The 21,259-nt window shown below is 47.1% G+C and overlaps 1 protein-coding gene across 1 annotated transcript in view; it reads right to left on the bottom strand.

The window, feature by feature from the left end:
* lamc3 (laminin, gamma 3) overlaps positions 1-18,046 on the bottom strand; it is a 35,556-nt gene extending 17,510 nt beyond the window's left edge. Inside the window, exons 1-9 of the mRNA XM_049737285.2 lie at positions 17,497-18,046; positions 13,870-14,174; positions 6,299-6,429; positions 5,152-5,336; positions 3,286-3,474; positions 2,627-2,747; positions 1,030-1,128; positions 680-816; positions 379-498 (exon numbers count right to left, since the gene is read on the bottom strand). Coding sequence (XP_049593242.1) covers positions 379-498; positions 680-816; positions 1,030-1,128; positions 2,627-2,747; positions 3,286-3,474; positions 5,152-5,336; positions 6,299-6,429; positions 13,870-14,174; positions 17,497-17,869 — 1,660 coding nt within the window. The 5' untranslated portion in view covers positions 17,870-18,046. The remainder of the gene's footprint in view (positions 1-378; positions 499-679; positions 817-1,029; positions 1,129-2,626; positions 2,748-3,285; positions 3,475-5,151; positions 5,337-6,298; positions 6,430-13,869; positions 14,175-17,496) is intronic.
* Between the last annotated feature and the right edge of the window lie 3,213 nt (positions 18,047-21,259).

Genomic DNA, 21,259 nt, shown 5'->3' with positions numbered 1-21,259 from the left:
CAAACCCCGGCGGAGGCGTCGTTTAACGGGCTGCCCCGCCGGAGGGGTTTGGCGAGCGGCGAGCAGCCGCCTCGGTAACGCAGCCAATTTCCACTTTGTCGCCGCTCCGGCGCGGTCAATTCCTTCAGGCCTTCGCTGCCGGGGCAGCTGATAGAAATGAGCCCTAAATCCTGCGGCGGGGGCCGGCTTATTCCCTTATCTTCTAATGGTTGCGATAAAGGATTGGGACGGAGGGACGGACAAAATAGCCGCACTTGGACACACTGCCAAAAAAGCGCATTTCATCTCAGACGAGCACTACAGATGCTCCGCCGTAGAAACGAAGGGCCAAAAATAAGACGGTAAACATTATTAATGGCATTCAACGCGTGCGCTCACCCGGGGCTCTGTAGTAGCCCGGCTCGTCCTCTGAGAGAGGCAGCAAATAGACTTCGCCTTCCTTCCACAGCAGGGGGTCCAGCTGACCCCCGGAGAATTCGCCCAGCCAACCGTCCTGATCTGGAGTCAAGAAAGAGCAAAAGCTATCCAACACCGGGCCAAAGGATCTTGGACGTTGAGCTCACACATGCGTCCAGTTGGATTATTTGGCGTTTGGTCACATTTCGTGCGTCGATATGTAGCCGGCAATCAAACACACCAAAAATCTGAAAAGAAATATCTGCCCTGGCAGAGACTTTACCTTCCATAAAATCCGAAATAATGTTGACGGCCACAAAGCGAGAGGATGAGGAACACGCCAGCGAGTGACCGAAGCAGAAACACGGCTGGCAGCCGGCCGGGTTGTTTTCTTGCAGGTTGAAGAAGCCTGGCTTGCATCTGCACAAATCAAATGTTTTGTCTTTTCACCACGCAAGGCCATTTTGGGTCCAAATGGTGCACAGCTGTGAGGAACTGCGACCCCACTGGGACTTAACTGTGTGCCAGGCATGTGAGGTCAGGCACAATATGGCCGCCCCGCCCACACGTCATCTTGCTGCCGACTCCGTTTATATACGAGAAAGTCGGCTTTGAAAACTGCCGACGCCTCACCTGCCGCAGCCTCCCCCCTCAACGTTGGCCTTGCAGCGGCAGGCGCCGTCCAGCGGCGCGCAGTCCCCCGCGCTGCCAGCGGGGGCGCACTCGCACGGCCTGCGGATAGACAGCAAGTCGACAAACAATGAGTCAGCCGCCCGAAAAGAAGAACGAAACAGGGGAAAAAGAGGTGCCGGACGGCCTTTTGCGATTGATTGCTTTTGTTTGGAACAGCAAATCTAATTTTAATGAGAGGCGCTATTGCAAATAATTTAATTATCTGCCAGCAAAAGCGTCTCCCCTTTGTTTCTGCTCCAGTGGGCTGAATAATTCACACTGCTGTTCAGACGCCTGATTTTTCAGCATCTATGATGGAAGGAACTCTGTGTCTGTGTGTGTGTGTGTGTGTGTGTGTGTGTGGCCGTCTACATCCTCCCCACGTTTCACAAAATCTAATCTGTGTAATAAATGGCCATAAGGTAAGCGAAGCTGTGATGCATCGGTGTCCTCCTATCTCATTCCGACGTGAGCGCGTCCCGCAAAGGATTTGAGCAAATAAAGCATCAAATAAACAATAAATAACGGCTGATGCGATCCCTCGTTGCGTTGATTCGATTTAAAGTGGAGGAAACAATACGGAAGCGACACCTCGAGGCGAGTGCGCTCGTTAGCGTTAATTGGTGCGCCGGTTTGTCTCAAAGTAGAAATCACCACGAGCGTGTCAAACGATGACTTCCAGTGTTGACGCGTACCTAATGTTGTGGCCGATTTGGCACGTAATCAAGATTGCCATCATTAACATTCCGTCCGGCAGGTGGTGCGGGTCAGGGAGCGCCGCCGTGGACGTACGCACGTTGAATATCAATTAGAGGGGAAGAAAACGTGGCCCTTGCGCTCAAGTTATCATCGAGCATATTTAGAATAATAAGAGGACCCATTGCATAATGATTCAAAAGTCAGCCATTTTGGTTTGAAGCGAATATTTGAAGCTTGTTTTAGGACAAATGAGAATTGACGTCGCACGAGAGACCTCTTTTTTTTAGCTTGACTTGTTCATGGTCAACAAAAATGCCAAATTTGCCCAAAAATGTTTTTGTTGTTTTTTTTGGGCATGGCAGTCGAAGGATCATATTTTTCTCCTACGTCTCCATCTCTCCCGTGAAGTTTAGCTGATGGATGTGGTCACCATGGCAACAAGCAGGTTTGGTCGGAGGTCATCTACGTGCGCGCGACGACGAGCTAGCGGCGCGGTGGGTGGCTGGCTGGCTGGCTAGGGAGCCGGGCGGGGAGGCGGTGAGGGGGAAAAAATGACGGGAGGCTGTTTTAAAATGTTTTTTTTTGTGTGAGCTCTACACAGTCAGCTGCAGCGTTGGGATTTGCTGCTAAAAATATGCTAATGTCATCCGCTAACTAATGCTCTTATGCAAACGTGCTGCAGGTGATAATGCTGTTGTGTGTGCCGCTCATGTCAAATACGTAAACACGCCGCTTGGCGGGAAGTCGGCAACAAACAAAAATTGTAATCCTGACGCTATTTCTGGAGGAGACTTTGGTGAAACTGTCGCTTTGCTTTAGCGCCGAAATCTTAACACTGCTCGGTCGGCGGCCTTCTCACCTGCAGCCACCGGGGCCGAGCGAGTGGAATCCCGGGCGGCACGCGTCGCACTTGTCGCCCGTCACGCCTCGGCCGCCGCACGCGCATCGTCCCTCGCCGTCACACTGCAGACTCGCCGAGCCTGTCGGGCCAACGGCGGCGGTTACGGCGGGAAGACATAAAAAGGACAAAATGGCCGGCTGTGAGGATTAGGGCCACGGGCGGTCGATACGCGCTTAATCAATTCCGGGAATAGCAGAACACCTGCTATCGGATTTGCGTTAGGGAAAGAGGCGTCCGGGCGAGCGGGAAATTATGTGGACGCGCCGCCCGCTCGGCTTAATGGAGAGAAAAGAGCGGCTGGGGTATTGCGGCCGGCGGCGGATGGAGTCTGTTATCGCCCATGATCGTTAGGCGGGACAATCGCCTTGCACCGGTGAGGAATTACATCGCAAAAATCGCCATCCTCCGCCAGTAGCGAGCCTTCTGCCGGTGAAACATAAAAAAATAAAAATCGATTCAATAAAGCATGAGTTAGGGTTTCAAATTAAGTGTTTTGGAACAGGGTTATGCATTGGAATGAGCTATTCATGTCACAGTTAGCCTTCCGTACAGTTAGCGAAAAGCTAGCGCATCATTGCTAGATAAAAAAGTTTTTGTTTTTGGATGTGTGGATTCACCGTTGGCGTTGCAGTTGCAGGGAAGGCAAGGTTGCTCAGATGACGCCCGGTAGTGGTTCTCCCGGCAGCGCTCGCAGTGAGCGCCGTCCGTGTTGTCCCGGCACTCCAAACAGCGCCCCCCGCTGCCCGTGCTGCGGTACTGCTCCACGTCAAAGACGCAGCGCTCTGAGCGCCCGCTGCACTTGCACCCTGAAGGTCAAAGAAATGAAAATCCCAAATGAGGGGAGACGTGCGGGGCCGTCGTGGGATCGGATGATCGTTTCCAAGCCGGCTGCTAATCTCATTTCACACGGGCCTAATGAGGAGCCGCTCGGCCGTCGGGGGGGAAGTTGAGATAGCGTAATTTATAATTTGTGTTGATACAAGAGCAAATTAGTCATCTGATAAGGCGGCATCGTAGCGCCGAGCTGCGAATCCCTCTCCGGTTTTTGCCCGGCCGCCCTGAGGGGGGATTTAGGTGAAATTGCCCGTTTTATTATGAATACAGCTGGTTCTGGTGTGCTACTATTAGCCATATGTCGAAGCTCAACGCCGATAAGCCAGCTACAAAGCGGCTTGGAAAGAAAATCTCAAATGTTTTGCCAAAGTTGATTTGTGGGCCACAATTAATTGAATTGCTTTTTTAATGGAGTCATTTTGAAATGAGGTTTTTCATTTTCAAGTTGAGGTTTAGGGCTTTTAGGCTGTTTCAAGATGGGATGCATGCATGGAGGTGGGGAGGAATATAGTATTTCCAGCAGCGGCCGCGTTGTCATTGCTCTTTAAGCGGCCGCGCGCTAACGTCTCCGCGGAGGCTCTTAGCGCAGCACATCAGAGTCCCATTGGCCGCTTCTGAGCACTCTTTAATTTGCATAACGCGACCCCGCAGGAAGTTGGTGTTGCCCCGGTATGGCTCCTCTGGGCTCGGTCTGCTGGGCATTAGCCCGGTTGAGAAAGTGACGCTCACTTTCATTTTTTGCGGCCCCTCGAAAAAGGGAATATGCCCATTAATAGGTATGCAAACAATTTATTCACTCAACTGCTGATGGAAAACTATATATGACGCAAAGTTTTTATGTTTATTTATATTGTTTTTTAATTTCTTTTTCTCATTCATTAGTTGGACGTCTGTAAATTGCTAGCATGCTAACGAACTAGCATGTTTCTGCATTTGAACCAAATGGCCACCATATAGTATTAAATGAGCTCAACTTAATGTTGCGTAATTACAAGATATGACTCATGAGTTTGTTCTTATTTACGCTACTGGTGATTAGCAGAAACTAAAGCAAGTGCATGATGGTGGCTAACGCGCCATTACAAAGACTTGGAGACCAAAAACTGAAGCGACACAAAAGCCCGACTTCACATTGTGTTTCTTCCCTGTGATGTAGACAAGCGCTGATTAAGTCGCCATATTATTGAAAGCGGCTCGGAATTAAGAGGAGGAGTAATTAAAAACAAGCCCGCTGCAAAATCGACTTCAATGTAGGCTCTGTGTTTTCATTCCCCCCAAAGCGAGCCAATTGCGAGTCCTCCCTGACAGCCCTCCGTCAAAGCGTGATGAGCCAAGACTGATAAACATTCCGATTCTCACACACTGACGATGCTTCTGGCAAACAGATGTGCAAAGCTACATCAAATGTACGCGTCTGCACAAAAAACACAGATGCCGCTTCAAAGGTACAGTGCGTTCCAGAATTTCCGCATATTTATAGCATGTACCGCAGCAGCCTTTATTTAGTTTGTTTTGAATTCACGTCATCTTGTAAGCTGGTCGCACGCTTTTAGAAGCGACATTTTCAATTTTTGATAGAACGAAAGCAAATACGTGATTAAACTAATTAATGAGTTCATATTCGGGTGTTTGGCGGCAACGTCACTTACGCAAGCACTCGTTGGCCGACTCCCCCGTGGCCCTCGCCCAGGGCCTGTCCCGGTAGAAGGGCTGACATATCTGGCAGTCGTCTCCGGCTGTGTGATGCTGGCAGGCGCAGACCAGACGTCCGTCTTGGTCATCGCTTGTAGGTTCCTCCCACACGCACTCGCTGGCGTGGCCGTTGCACTTGCATCTGAGGACGACACGTGTTAACGACTTTGAATGTCAATCAATAAATACAAATTGACGAAATGAGTAGCCTCTAACTTAGCAAAGAAATCAGGCAAGCTATCAAAATACTAGCCGACCAGCTAATTAGCCAACCAGCAACCTGACCTATAAAAGCTCCCCAAAACACCAGCACGTGTCAAATTATGATTGCGTTGAGCATTTTGCATGTGAGGAGGTGTCAGCCGAGTCCTCCCGGCGCTGTCCGCCATTTCGTGGCAGCGTCAGCAGGTTCTGTCAAGCCACTGCGACCAGTCTCGTCAATGACTGATGCCCGAGCTGGCTATATGACTGAAGTTGGCCCCAGGCTCGGCTTATTGGTGCTGTCAATCACGCAACAGTGCCGGAATAAATTTCAAAGTGCCGGCAATACGCATCAAATGTCAGCAGAAAGGCCGTTTTGCTTGTAATTCTTGTAATGTCCGGGCAACGTGGGTGCTTTGATTAAAATGTCACGGTGCCGGGCCCGGCCGGGCACTCGGCGTTTTCTGAGGGTGTCGTGAAAGCGGCATGTGTCTCCTGACTAACACGTTGTCATGCGGGTCTCCTCCCTCAGGTGTCGAGACGGTGCCGGGCGATCTGTCACGGTCGCTCCGCTGAGCCTGAGCAGCCGTGACAGGTGTCAGATCAATTTGAGACTCCGGCTGAAGGCTTCGTCGCAAATATTTAACAGCTCTACCTGCGCCGGGCCAGCTATTTCCTCAGCGGGAGTGGTAAACAACTGCGAGTCTTGCCACATACTGCACTTTGCTGACCCCAGAAAAACTCGACCCAAAACAGCAGCGGCTACCTTGAACGTGTCAACGGGGGAATCAAACGTGGAGGCGAAACACGACATTTTTATTGAACGTTTTTGGCTTTCATGAGTTAGCTAACTACTCTGTTGCTAGCAGGATAAAAAGTTGCGCATTTTCAGCCGTCCCTTACCTGCCGCCCATGGAGAAATCCGAGACGGCGTAGAAGTACGAGCGCAACACTTTGGCGTCCTTGAAGACCTCGTCGCCAAAAGTGTTGAGCCTGTCCAATGAGATGAGCAAGTCGGTCGCTGTCACCCATTCCTGCAAAACAAACAAAAACGGATCCGCCATGTGACCCCTATTAAAAATCACGCTCTGAATCATCTTAAAAAGACAACAGTCTCTGGAAGTTGGGCGCCACTCTTCTACTTTTGTAAATACGACACAAAGTCTACAAGGAACCGAAACGAGCGCGATAGTGCTCGTGCTGCCCTCTTTGATATGATTTGTAGCTCCTCTGTTTTTTGAGTCCGCCGCAAAGGTAAAGACGGGATGGAGCGAGAAGAAAGCGCAGGCGGGATAACAAACACGGGAAGCGTAAACAAGAAGAAGAAGACAGAAGTGTGGCGAGGTAAAAGAAAGGGGAGCGCTTGATGCCAGGAATGCCTGCGAACAGTCAAAGAAAACGGGTAAATTGAAGCGGATAGCCCCAGAGAAAGTTTGATTTCTGGCTGCTTTGTGACTTTGGGAGTCTTTGAAAAGTGCCACCGGGTGCGGAGCAGTCGTGTCTTTGTTGTACCCAACCAATTAAGAGCGCTTAGACAATCAATGGCCACCTACCGCATTTAGCCTAAAGGCACCTTTTCGCGTCAAAGCCCATGCTAATTAGCCAGTCGTCACCTCGTATCCAAACGTGACCTTTAAACAAGTTCTCCTGTCGCTAAACAACCGCTGAACTGTGATTCCGACAAATATCTACAATGGCTGCCATCATTTGCGAATGCTCGTTTACGTTCTACGTCTGGCGGAAAGGAGCTAAGGTTAGCTCAGGGTGTTAGCGGAGAGTTTTAGGTGTCTTACAGGTAAAATAAAAAAAAACAATTAATGCTTCAGAAACCTTAACACTGTCTGGAAAGGACGCTAGGTTTGTAGGTCGATCGTGGCTACGTTGGTCAGGAGATAGCTAGCTAGTTCGGCAGTTAGCTAGGCACTTAGCTCGGCGGTTAGATAGATAGATCATGTCAGAGGTTAAAATGACATTTATCTACGACATAAAAAAAAGTGTCAGTGACGGTGTCAGTGGCATTAGGCGTGCGGCGTCCTCTGCGTCGGCCTCACGGGAACTCATGCATATTACATTAGGCTTAAAAACCTGCAAATGCATCCTGCCTGTTTTATTAGCATTTTAATCCCTCCGCGCCACCGCCACTCGTGCCTCGGGCCTGAAGAGACTTTCCCATACGCAGACACTTCACACACACTTCACTCGCCAGCTGTAAAGACACACACGCGCACAGCGGCGAGCACGCGCTGCATAAAGGTCAAAACAAATTACAATCCCAAAAAGATACACTTGGGGAATATGCATCTGCATACGGAGTATATCATATTAGGATTTATTAGATGATGTTGCTGCAATGGACTGACCTTGTAACAAATCATATTTACGCATTTTTAAAGTACGCCAGAAGAGCGCCATAAAGTAATTTTGCTTCAAAATGGCACTTAGGATAAAAAGCATCAGTATGAAGCCGCATTTAATGTTTGGCCTCGTACTGAGCGATATTACTCTTGCCCACAGCCATACGCTGCATACTGATACGCTGCGGCAAAGTTTTTTTTGTAATCAGATCGATGGATCAATATTATCCCCAGCCCAAAATTCGATATTGGGATTTGTTTGTCCACCTTCCTGCTTTCCGTCCTCGCCCTCTGTAAAGCGGCTCGGAATGACAATGAACCAAAATAGGGGAGTTCCATATTGGGGGCGCGGCCAAGTTAAGCAATTAAATTAAAAAGTGATTAACTTTGAGAATGGAGGGCATTACTCTGGGTTAGGGGGGGGGGGGGGGCGGAGACGAGATGACACCCATCCGTTCCTGGAGGTTAAAACAACAGCGGCGCAGACATGTATGATAGCCTCGGAATCTTTGTGGCCGCTAATTGAATCATGAATGTTTTGTTTGCGCCAAGCAGCGGCTGAATCGTAGCCGACGTCAGCGCCTCCCCCGTACTGTACAACCGAGCGGAATGTGAAAGTTAATTAAGCTTTTGCTGTGATTTGCACAAATAAAAAGTAATGGTGCTGACTGGAATGCTAATTAACCTAAAGGAACTCTCCTTTCTGTGGAAGAAGTGCTATTTAGAGGCCAGTCTGCTGGCTTTTCTTTTCACAATTAGCACCGTTCCCTCGAGCTTGACTAATAACGCTTCTCCGCCATCATGCTCAGTGGCTACCAGACGAATGACCCTGTTATATATTTTTTTTGCATGGCTGATCCATTTTATATCAATAACGATGCGTGCCATCAGTCAACAACATTAATGTAATCGTTTAAATGGAGCTGGTAGTGGTTATTAGTAAGCTAGCTCGCGGTCAGGAATAAGCATTGCATCAAATTTGAATACAAAATATATCAAAACTACCCATACGGGTGAGTTAAAGTTACAAAGAAACGGGTTACCGGGTTACCGGGATTGCCATTCAGCGGTAACCCTAACCCTAACCCGCCCAAACCAATCTTCAACCTAATCTGCTGAGTGAAAATAATGAACCCAATCCTGGGTAAAGTTACCCAACCTGCTCGAGCCAGCGAGTAGGTTAAGAAAACAACTCAGCATTTTTTTTTTGTGTGCACAGAGGGAAAATGGAGTGCTGACTGTTAAAGCCTCCTCGGTCCTGCCTTCCCGTCATTCCCTTCTGGCTCCGTTACGCTTGGAATACATAATCCAGCAAATTCACAAACCAACTTGCACCCTCGGAAACACAGCGAGAATTCACAGCTTTAATAGGCCATGTGAAAGGGCTGATAATACTTCCCTCAAGTAATTAGCGTCAGCCAAAGACTTCCTCTTTATTGGATTTGACCACAAGTTTAACATTTCAGACTCGACTGGCTCTTTGTTTCTCTTTCGCTCCTGCAACTGTCACGACAAGAAGCCGATGGAACTTGATGTGTAAACAGAGCAAAAGCCACCCCGACTGAAAAGCAATTCTTCAGGTTCCATCTCAAAGAGGCTGCCCGGGTGTTCAAGTGGCTCCGAGTGCAGCGATAAGGCTTGGCAGGAGAAATCAAGAGGCCACATATAAAGGTGGATGGAGTGAGAGGCCATTTCAGAGAAGAGCACTTCATTTGCTGGGTCCAAACATCCCCCCAGGGCAGACAGTGGCACATTTACACCAGATGTTGCCCCTCCAGCGGGACCTTTGACCTACGGGAACCTCATCACGGCGTGTCACAGAGTTGTGCTCCCAGGTGGTTTCAATCCCGAGTCTCTTTGAAACATGCTACCAGGTCAGAGGTCGTCCAGCCTCTTCCAATTCCAGCCATTTGTTTTCTGGAGTGCCCGTTGGCATGATGCTAGCAGGGAGCTGGAGTTGACTTTGAGGTATATTTTGGAATGCTCCAAGGCGAAGAGGCATTGGACGGATGATTTAAAGGTATCGGTGGATGGATGTGCCACTCTAAAACAAGATTAATTTTAAATAAATAAATAAGTTCTGGGTTCCTAATAAAGAAAAACCAGGCTTGCATTGTATAAAAGCTTCATGAGATGTCGTCCGTTCCGGTCGACCGGTCGAGCGGCAATCCGTTTGACTTTGTGTAAACAACTTTGACTATGGAAAATAAAGGTTGTTTCGGGCCGAATTCCAAACGGCGCCACTTCAGTGTGATTAACCGAAAAGTGCCTTTCGCCAATCGTGTCATCCCGGCGTGCGGTGTTCTAATTTAACGACCCATAAAACATAACGGCGGGACATTGACGCTAAATGCCAAGCGGAGTCGCCGTAAATGACCGACGGCCTCGTCCCTTCCCACGGGCGACATTTGTTTTGCTTTCGCTTAAAGCCGATAAATGTTTGCTTCCATGGAAAAAGAGCAAATACTCGTTGGACTTTGCACTACGGAGAGGAAACATCTGCAGTCACCAACTCGGTTTGTTTCTTTGCAGAAAGTCACATATGAATAATTTAAACGGGTGATATTATGGAAATTTTACCCTTTTATGTCTTATATACAAATACAGAGCACCCCCGCTTATGTTCTCTTTGCTAATGGACTTTCTCGTGCTTGAGTTTTCTACTCTGTGTGTGACTGTCAAGTATAAAATATAATATATAAATAAATACAGAATAATATTTTATACGGCGCTCCTATATCGCACATTTCCACCTGTTGCTGATGGATTTGGAAGGTATCCCCTGCGATAAACTCTGATTTTATTATAATTGCTTTTCGATGATGTCCAGCAGGGACATTTTATTGTGTAGCTGAGAAAGAAACTCGGGTTCCATTGTCGGTAGTAAATCGTACGTATTGAGTCTAATCCTCTGTCTCGTATGCATAATCCACCTTTGCTGTTCAAAATGAAAACATAGCTTGGACTCAGTCAAAACAGCACTGCCAATATTCTCCTAAAATTTTGGTTTTTGGGGTTTCTTAACTTGCTATTTTTATAATGCAGTTGTGGTCTTGTGTGACTCCAAGCGCTTTCATAAGCACTTTATTTTTCTCGCCTCGGTAGGGAACAACTACTGTCACCGTTGGAGAAAAACATGCGATGCCGCATTTAATTTGACGATTCTCTTTGTACCGAAGATTGTTTGTGGTTTTGCATCGAGGATCCGCTCTTTTGCTCATGACAACACCTGTCCAAAGGAAGGAAAAGAAACACTCCAGGGGCCATTTAATGGGGACCTAGTGTGGAAAATAAACTTTTTAATTGCTAGTATACAAAGAGTTGGGTCTCTGGAGTGTCTCTGTATTGGTGTTTTGTAATATTAGCATTTGGTACTGTTAGCATTAAGCTGGCATTTTGTGAGGCAAAAATGAAAAGCTTTGGTTGCGTAAATGTCGGTCCTCAAAGACATGTTAGGGAGCGGTTTTAAAATGTGGAGAACAAAATCACAATAGACATTTTCACACCTACGTCAAAGTGCCAATAGCTCCCGCGTCACCGAAGGTAAACAAACCCTTCCGTCTCATTGACCGAGCGGAGTCGCTGAGAAAACACGGCCCATGGCTTGAATGATAATTAGGACTTTATTTGACGCCACTTGCCGGAGGAAAACTGCCACTGAGGGAGAGCGTAATTTACATTTCAACAGGTAATTTAATTGAAAAATAGACACGGTGGATATTCAGAAATAGTTATGATCATGAGGGACCGATTGATTAAATGACTTTTGTGTTGCTCGAATTTATGACAAAGACGTGCTGCTTTCACACGCTGCTGTGGAGGAGCTAGCCGGCTAACTGGTATGTTTTGGCTACATTTCTAGAAGGACCTGTGGAAAAATATTCTTTCCCATTCCCCATGCTAATATGGAGGATACGTTAGCTAGCCAATATGTTTTAGCTACATTTCTACAAGATACTGTTCCCCAATCCCAATGCTAGCGGTTCTGTGGTCGTGCTAAAGTGGCTTCCATGCTAATACGCAGTGTTGCTATCTTCTCCGTAGAGCTCTTTCCAACTCCCACTCAATTTAGCCTCCTCACCATCAGGTTCCACATGATTAATTTATCTGGCAGTTCAACCTCAAGCCCAACATGATTTTGTCAGTGCTCTGCCGCTACTGTTTACAAACATTATGAAAAGGTTTTAATGTCTCCCTGCAACTGAGTCATTATTTGAATCCAGTAGGAGATGGGATCAGAGGCGAGGGCGGGTTTTCTTATCTCGCTGTAAAAGCCGGGCAGCGTCGGTCGGGCAGGTACCGCTGGGAGATTTGCTACTCAATCTGTGTGCGGGTACCACTTATTGATCTGGCGCGGCTTTATAATCTCCGGTTCGACGCTTGCGTATGGAAATATAGCCAGACGCACCGTTAATGGGCTGGTTTTAATGTAAGTAAAGCTTCTGCGCTGATCTCCTGCCCACCCAAAGGGCCCCAGTCAATTATGCGGTGTTCACAATGGATATGAAAACATTAAAAGGCTCGTGGGTTAATTAGAGATTGCGGTATTCTCAGCACTTAACGATGGTGACAGCTTTCCCCGCATGCGACAAGAAAGGAAGTGCAATTTTCTCGCGGGGCCAAATGAGGCTGCAAGCGTGTTCGGAATATGTACGATCCTTTGATATTACCACGACTCTATAGGAGCCTTATCTTGAAAAACTCTTCAGTCAGGCCGCCGGTTTCTCTAGACACCGCTGTACGGTACGACTTTTGAACCTTACTGTTGACTATTTCTCTTTGGTTGGCTTGCGACCGATCAATGTTAGCGCCCGGGCTCTTTCCCAATGTCAGTTTCGCCTCATCCGTGACCCCAAGTACGTTAGCTAATGGATGGAACGGTAATTAATTTTCTTGGACTGAAATATCCATGGAGGCCTGCGCTAGGTCTTTATTGATCGAAGAGTTGCTCCGTCTCCCCTCCTCCATTGATTACCCAGTCAGCAGCATCCTGAAGACGACCACTGAGATGTTGACCCAAGGACTAAGGACCCCAATCAAAAGCGCCGGCTAATCATTGCGAGTTGCTGTGAAAGCTGTTCAACCAAGCCTAAAAGCCCAAGACAAACAAACGATCCCAAGACCTCTCGGAGCGAGACCCCGGCCGGGCCTCTGTCGATGTTGAGCCACCGTACGATGTTTTCACGACAACAACCGAGGAGAAAACTGGGGAAAGCTTTATCTCAGTATAGATTTTGGACAACAGTGTGAATTTCAGGTCGACCCAGCGGGGAGTTTGCATGTGATCTCCGGACTTGCAAATCCACTTCTCTGGACAGATGTGACACGTCCACGCCACTTGGCACTTGACAGCCGCCAAACATTGTCGCCTCTGGATAATCCAATCGTGTACTCCGTCTCTATTTTTTCTCACAGAGGGCACCCAGGGGACCTTACATGATGAGAGAAAACTATTTCTTCTTCTTTATGCTTGGTGCAGCTTAAGGCTGAGGCGATGACGGGGCCGAGACCGCCTCTCCATCTTCTTCCAGCTTAGAAGGGGATCAGGCGGGAGGAAGGCTGCCGTCTTTTGCTCCGCGGGGGTCCAAGAGCCCGCCTTGAAAAACCGCGGCGTTGAGATTTAAAGGGCGGATGCTCGAGAAGGGCGTAGTGGTGTTGCGCTCTGTCCAAAAGCTTATTTTCGTGAGGAGGTTAACGGCATTAAAGATTTCTCCAAACTGCTACTCGACGGAAGAGAAGAATTTTGAAGTGCCAATCGTCTTATTTGACCCTGAAGTATTCCTAAGACATGATTGAGAAGTCAATGTGTAAAACTCCTCCTGAATGTGTTTTATTTTGAGAATTTAAGGAAGTTGGATTCTTTTTTTCTTCACATGGCCATTTTTAGCCCAAGTTTCACACCTGGAAATTCCTGGGATCAGTCAAATGTGTGACTTTGGCACGTGTAGTGTTAAAGATTCTTTTTTCAGGAACGGATGTGATAATCTCACATTATTCAACATCGTTTCCACGTGACTGGAGGGCTGACAATTAAGATCCTTCACAGGAAACTCTCAAAGTTGGAATAAAGCTTTTAGGTGCTGCCGAAAGTTCAAGAGTCACTGAAATAACAAAACTGACCTGCAATACGAGACTCTGGTCAAAGTTGTAGGCGCCGGGTCGTCCCTCCAGGGTGGAGAAGGCCACGTTCCCGCCGGTGAGCGGGGCGATGTCGCTGAACTCGTCCGTGCACAGGGCCGTCCTCTCGTCGTCGCCCAGCCGCAGGAAACCGTTGGCGGCCTTGCCGTAGGTCTCCCTGCAGGAGGCGCTGTAGAACTGATAGGGCAGCCAGGGTCCGCCCGCCTCGGTGCGCTTGTAGATGGCGAAGCTCTCCGGCCGGCTGGTGTAGAATTTCAGGCGGACGTAGGTTATCTCGAAGGCCTTCCCTGCGGACGGAACGCACTTTTTTTTTTTATCAGCTGGAGTGAAACAACCACACACGTGGATTTCTGGCAAATGTCAGAAAGGTATAGAAAATACGGTAAGTCCGTTCCTTATATCACAGATACTAAAAGTCCATTGTACTCGTAAAGGTGGTCCGATCTCCGGTTGATACCATTTCATGTCGGTATTGTTTCCAAGGGAACAAAAAAGGCCGACTTTTACAGTCAGCGTAAAAGCGCCGACTGTTGATTTAAGACGCCATCCACTCGTGGGCTCTCGAAACAAAATGAGAACACTCCACGCCTGCCGGAGAGCGTTTCTTTTGTCCTTTCTCGTTGCCCAACACTCTTCAAACTAGTCAGGTGCCGCTAATGAAAGACGTACGACGCTTGTAATTGAGCTGCCGGCTGTGTACGGATTGTCCTCGCCCTCGCATCTACGGGGAAATTTGTCCGACATCATTAGACACAAGGTCTCCCCGAAGGTAGGGGTGAGGCGGGGGGCTCCCCTCCCAGGTATCGCAAGCGTTCTTGTTTTCCCAGCCGTCCGTAATGGTTTCTTTCCTCTCCAAGCCGAAAGATCGTTAAATTTTCATTTAGACTCTGCGTGAGGTGACCGCAGCCCCGCCGGCAGCGAGGCACAACTCATCACAGAGGAAAGGCAAAGTTGCATCTGATGCTTTGCGTAATTTCGCACATTCCATGCTTAATGATTCGTGATTTCGATGAGTGGTGAGGGGGGGCACAGTTCGGTGTTTGGGGAGGGGGGGGTGAGATTTCATTACAGCTCATACGGTGTTGCTGTAGCTACAGCCGCTAATATGGGAACACGCCGAGACGATGGATGGTTAACCGATGAAGAAGGGAGGTGATGGAAAATTGCAACTGCTGTTGAAAACAAATGACTATCGACCTGAGCTACCTACCGCAAGCATTTTGATCATTAAATTGTTCAAAATTTGCTATTTATTTCGTTTTTTTTCCAGGTGGCTAGTTGAAACCGGTTCAAGGATTACAACTTTACATTTACAGCTATCAAAACGAAGTAAGTTCGGACATCGTAAAAAGTTTAACTTGGTCATCTTGCGTGTCTTCATGGATTTTGATACGTGGGAAAGATTTTTCATCCGTTAAATTTAAGACATTCCATTTCATTTGACGTATCCGTGGACACCCCCGCTAAGAGTTTTAAGTTAATCCGAAGACCGCGTCGCTTCGTACACATGACCCGAGCGACCTCACAAATCCAGAGTCTGATCTCAATTAAAGTCTGCGCCGGCCCATCGAGAAATAATCCCAGAAAGATAATCGACCGGGCCCTTTCGGGTTTGTCGGAAAAGCCACCGGAGTGGCTCCTGTAGAGTCGATCTATTAACGTAGATCTATCTGGAAGCTATTAAAGCGCAGTGTGGGAACATTTTGACCTCGCGGACATTCTCGTCCAGACTAAACTGGAAGAGAATATTTACAATGGTGCTTTTGCACGGGTTTTCAAACATGTCATTGTTGTTTTTAGATGTGAGTCAGGATGTTGGTGTTCGTTGACTGCGCCCAACGAGAACCAGCTGCAGACTTCAAGGATGCGAGTGTTTCTCTTAGTGGGAAAAAAAAAGATCACCCTGATTCTTAAGCAGCATTTTTTCTTTCTAAGACCCCCCACCGCTTCGTCCTCCCTGGTCGTATTTTGTTTGCCTCCAGACTCCCACTGCCATGTTTGTCATCCTAGCTCTCCTCCGCTTGAGCATGTTTAGACTGGAGAAGCAAAAGACAACAAACGTGTCCAGATCCCGCCCCGTCAACATCCAGATGGGTAACATGCTTTTCAAACCTTTGAAACAAGCACAGTTCAGTTGTTAGCGCGACCCATCTTTTTTTTTTTTTTTCCATTTTCTTGCTTTTCTCACAACCTTGGTTGTGTCACTCGGCCTTGAAGGCCAGACGGCTTTGTGGGGCAGCGCATCCATCACAAATATTCTTCGGCGACTGGTCGCTACTTTTCGGTACACTCTTAAATGATCGAAGTAAAACCTCTAAAAACAGAAAGCCGCCGCTGGAAAAAAAAAATACACTTCCTGCCCTCTCGACACACAATACGACAAGTCGTTGACATTTTTCACTCCGCTTTGTTTAGACAGCAATTTAAAAGATATCAAGGAGAATTCTATTTTACATGTTGGCACGCTTTGATTTCTGTCAACTCTCATCGGGTTGACAGTTGGAACTTGGTGCACTTTGTTCCTTGATCACAGACACGAAATGCATTAATATTGCAAGCGAGACATGTTCCAGCCTTGGCGGAGGTCTGTGGGGTGTCTCTCCGTACCAAGGATGCAAGCTGAAAAAAAAAAATTGTCATGTCAAAAGAAACTCCATGTCCTCCTTCTTGACTTGAAATCCTCCCTCCAAAACTCTCCGATGAGCCCTCGAGGGGGTGGCAGGCGCTTCATGCTCACCAATTCCGACTCGGAGCCGTGTCCAAGTGTTTTTACGCAGACGGGGCTGAGCCACGGCCCGCGCTGTTCGACATTAAGCACGCCCGTGCCAGTGGACAGACGAGACGAGGAAAGACGCGTCCCCGAGCCAAAATGTCAGCGAAGCTAAAGCGGTAAAGCTAACGCGCTTTTCCCCGTGAAATCCCATCACCACAACCACTAGCAACCATCTGCATTCAATTATGTTGTTAGTGTTATTATCTTCATTTCCAGCGTGAGCGTTTTGGTTCTATTCGTGGAGATGGCAAAACATAAGACGTTTTTTTTTTTAAAGCCGGCTAAATTGAACAAGCGCACGAAAAGAGAACATTGTCAAAGTTGAGCGACGGGAACTTTGTGAAAAGTTCAAGTGCACCTCCCAGCCTCTCCGTGAACCAGGAAATCAGTCGCAGACTCGGATACATTTTTTATGGCAAGTGAAATAAAAACAAAAAGGACAATCATGTCGAAGCAGTGAAAAGTCAAGTGGAAACAGAACATCGTCGGAGAATACCATTCGGGTCACCACAAAAACTCAACTTGAAAGCATATTTTGGTAAATGGACTTTTTAAAGGGGAAGTTAGAAATATTCAGGAGACTAATCCACCAGTTTTCAGCCATCTCAGGGGGCTGACATTTTACCCAGAGTCGCCCCCTGCTGTTGACTGAAATTGACGTCAAAGTACCAAAATATTCGCAATACGAGCCCGAAGGCATTTTGACGTCAATTTCGGACTGTGGACAGTAAGCGGTAATGCTTGATAAAACGTTAGCATCGTACAAAGAGACCTTAGCATTGTCGCTGCTGTTTTGGTTAGCAATAACGTTCAAATTGACAACATTTAGTCCTTACCCAGATGGAGGGTGAGGTTGATGGAATTTGGGTGCTGGACACCATAGTACATGGACTGACTCTGCCACCACGTGGGTTCGTCGTTTCGGTGGAAGTCGGTCAGCAGGGCGGCGCTGTGGCTGAAATCCGGAACCGAAGCGTCGCAGCGGTGGCACGAGCGCGCCGCCGACCCCATCTGCATGCAGTAGTCCTCGGGCGTGACGCCGCACTGGTTGGACACCACCACGCTGCGATTGAAGGCCACGTTTTCAAACTTGGGCAAGCAGCGGCTAGGGGAGGCCGTCCCGTCGTCGTAGCAGGAGTCCATGGAAGCGCCGGCCTGAGGCTGGAGGAGGGCCAGGAGATGAAACCACACGGCGAGACGGGCATCCATTTCGACACGACGGCTTCAATCGCCCGGCTTTCCACATCTACACTTCACACACGCAAAAATGGCTCACGCTCCACCACTTTGATGGGAGGGATGAAAATACACAAAGAGCAGCCCCGCAGCCAAACTCATCCCAGCCGGCTCTCTCCGGCCTCAACATATGTTCTCCCTCTGTGAAGGTCCATGCAGGAGGAGGGTCCAGGGACAGGGGGGGGGCTCGTCAGTGGGCGGCATTGGGGCCACCATGTCAGACCAGGAGCATTCCTCCATCTGCTGGTGGAACACAAGAAGCTTCAAAGGCATTATTCTCGTTTTTTTTATTCTGAATGTTCAGGCCGCAAGGTTGGTGAGTAGTTAGCGCAATCATCTCACTGCTCTGAGGTCGCTGGGGTTAGAATCCTTGCTCCGGCCTTCTGGTGTGAGTGTTTGCGTAAATGTGCCAAGCTAGTGGCTGACCACCTGTCTCGATTAAATAAATAAAAAAAGGTAGGTAGGTGGGCGGGATTATTTTATTTTATTTTCCATTTGAGATCCAACTCTTTGTTTAACTTTTTCATGATGTTCCGTTTTGTTGATGGAAGCATTTAAATGATTCATGCTGAACATTTCCATCTTCATAAAGAACTAAGTCGCCCAATACAAATTAGTGCCGGTATCTTTGTTAAGGAAAAACACACAGAGGCAAAAAAAAACATTTAAATATGCATAAGCCAACCCTAAAGCTCTGCAAGCGCTCACAGAGATCAATTGTGTTTGAATTGTGCACAGATCTGTTTATAAATAAAGAAAGAACCGAATAACACAATTACATCGGGCAAACAAAGACGGCCAGGGCCGACGGAAGGTGTACATTTATGATCCCGGGGGGGATTTACGGTAAAGTTTTGCACATGCCACCGTGCCGTTGCCTTGATTTATTGAAGCTGTCTGCACTCAGGCTGGCGCTTTGCGAAAAGAAGGAGCCGCATCAGTTAGCTGTCAATTCCTTCGTCGCTCTCCACGGCTTCATGGCTTTTTAACTGTGGCTCGCCGCAACCCGATACAAACAGACGTTTATTGCGTGGATTGAATACGTAGCATACGTTTACTGCCGCGTCGCCTGCCGAGACGCAAATTGACTTAAACACAACTCAAAATAGCATTTATTATGCTACGTAAATGTCAAAAATAGAGTTCAATAAGTTCATATTTGTGTCACATGCTAGCACGCGTGTTTGCTAATTTATCCCAAAAAGGAGTTTCTTTGTGCAGACATGCTAGTCGCTTGATGTTGATGCTTTGTGATCCTCTGCACTTTAAGGACCTTTAAGTGACAATTGTTTTTTTTCCTTTGGTGTCAGATTTTCTTAATGTACAATATATATTCTCGGGTTAAAAACAAAGGTTGAGAGAAGAGTAGGCAAGATGAAAGTAGTTTCTTGATCCATATGCACTTTGTTTGGCGCCGGCACTCGGCGGACATTATCCGGGTTCCTCTCGAAGCTCTTCTTTCAACCGAGCGTGACATCATTAGCAGGCACGGCCGCGCTCAACAACACTCCGGCCTACGCGCTCTTCCACGTAGGTGTTTTATGAGTAGCGCCATCGAGTTCATAACCAACGCTAATGGATGAATGGTCATTCATTTTGTGTTGTTTTTTTTTGGGGGGGGGGGGGGAGGACGCCACTAATGGATGCCTCGCACACAATACAGCTAGTAGTGCAAAGAGAAGAAACGTCTGTCATACTCTACCAAGTAATCAAAATTCTGGGCTGGAGTGTTTGTTCTGGTTTCATACATAAAACAGGGCTTGCTGTTTTTTTCCCAGAATTTTAACACAGAAATACTTTTAAGCCGTCTCATCGAGATGTGCACTCCTATCGAGTGAAGTGGGACGCTAGCTTGGAAATATCTGAACCAGGAAGTCAAACAAGAAGTTGAAGTGCGAAAAAGTAAAAATACATTTGTTGCCATAGACGGTGACCAGTTAGTATAGCAACTTGTTGTGCCATCTTGAAAGCATCTGTTAGCTGAGCAGAAATCAGAATATTGCGTTTGATTTCATCTGACTTTTTCCCCACTTGCGAGCGGTGCATTTCGATCAAGTACACCAAATAGCTCCATCTTTCCATTGAAAGAAAAAGGTTAGGAGTTACTTGACTTTGCAGCAATTTTTAATCTCTAACAGCATATTTCAGACAGTTTTATCATCCAAATGCTGGAAACTATGAAGAGAAAGTGTTTAATACTCTCAAGTTTTGTGCAAGGAGAGGCATTCTTGAATAATTTAGGTTAAAGATGTGGAAATCTTTATTGTGTACGTTATTACATTTCTGTCGGCGGCCATGAAATTTGCATCACTCCTGTTATATTGATATTTTTAATACACGCTACCTTCAATAGAACACGCTCAACGCTGCTAACGTACCATATTTACATCTTATTTCTGCTTCTATTGGAGACAACCACTTCATTGCATTTCAATCATACTAATGCGTTGTCTCTGCTGTGTGACATTTGCATATTTCATATCCCATACACCTACAATGTCGCATATTTGCATGATACAGTATTTGACTTTTTAACCACATTTTCAAGACACTTGATGTCAGATTCTGTATTTTATCTCACTTTATCTCTGTACAAATTGGGCCAAGAGGGAAAAGTCCATAACCATGACATTGAGTGGAGTGGAATTAGCGTATCAAAAACCACATTGAAAGCGAATATTCCGAATGCTTCGTGCTGGTTTGGCCCAACGTCCCACACTACAAACCGCCTCCATCCTGCTTTTCATCTACTTTGGTTTTATAACGAGTAGACTGTAGGTCTGAGAAAGACAGATTCAGCAATCACTCAGCATATTAATCCCCCCCATTGTCTCCATTTAAATGCAACGCACGGGCTGGCTTCAAGCGAGACTCGCATGTAAATGTATTACAAATGTAATTTTGCACTTAAAAAAAAAAGAAGTGGAAAAAAAAAAAAAGGAAAAGAAAAATATTGCGCCAGCCACGATTTGGACGTTTGGCTCATGAAAAGGTGTCAAGGCTGTTGTTTTGCAAGCACTTAAAATAAACAGTCGCCCCCGTAACGTCGTGTGATACAGTTAATTAAGATAGGAGGGAGCAAAATCATTGGAAATATATGCCAGGAGCATTTGTCAAACAATTACGCAGCCGGGCTCTCGGTGCAAACAATACCTCCAAGGCTGTCCTTTTATTTCTTAAAAAAAAAATATAATGTTTGTTGTCAAGGACCTCCGTGAGTCAAGAGGGGAAAAAAATTACAAACAAGAAAAAAAAAAAAAAAGCCTTCTTGAGCCGCCTTGGAGGTGTTTCAGTCATTAGCAAAAATAATAGGATCATGTTAACGTGTCCTTACATCCCCCCAACGCAAAGCAAATCACGCAA

This window comes from Syngnathus scovelli, chromosome 13, assembly GCF_024217435.2.
Source record: "Syngnathus scovelli strain Florida chromosome 13, RoL_Ssco_1.2, whole genome shotgun sequence".
Classification (NCBI taxonomy): domain Eukaryota; kingdom Metazoa; phylum Chordata; class Actinopteri; order Syngnathiformes; family Syngnathidae; genus Syngnathus; species Syngnathus scovelli.
The sequence above is the reverse complement of the archived record's forward strand: the minus strand, read 5'-3'. Positions and strand labels throughout refer to the sequence as shown.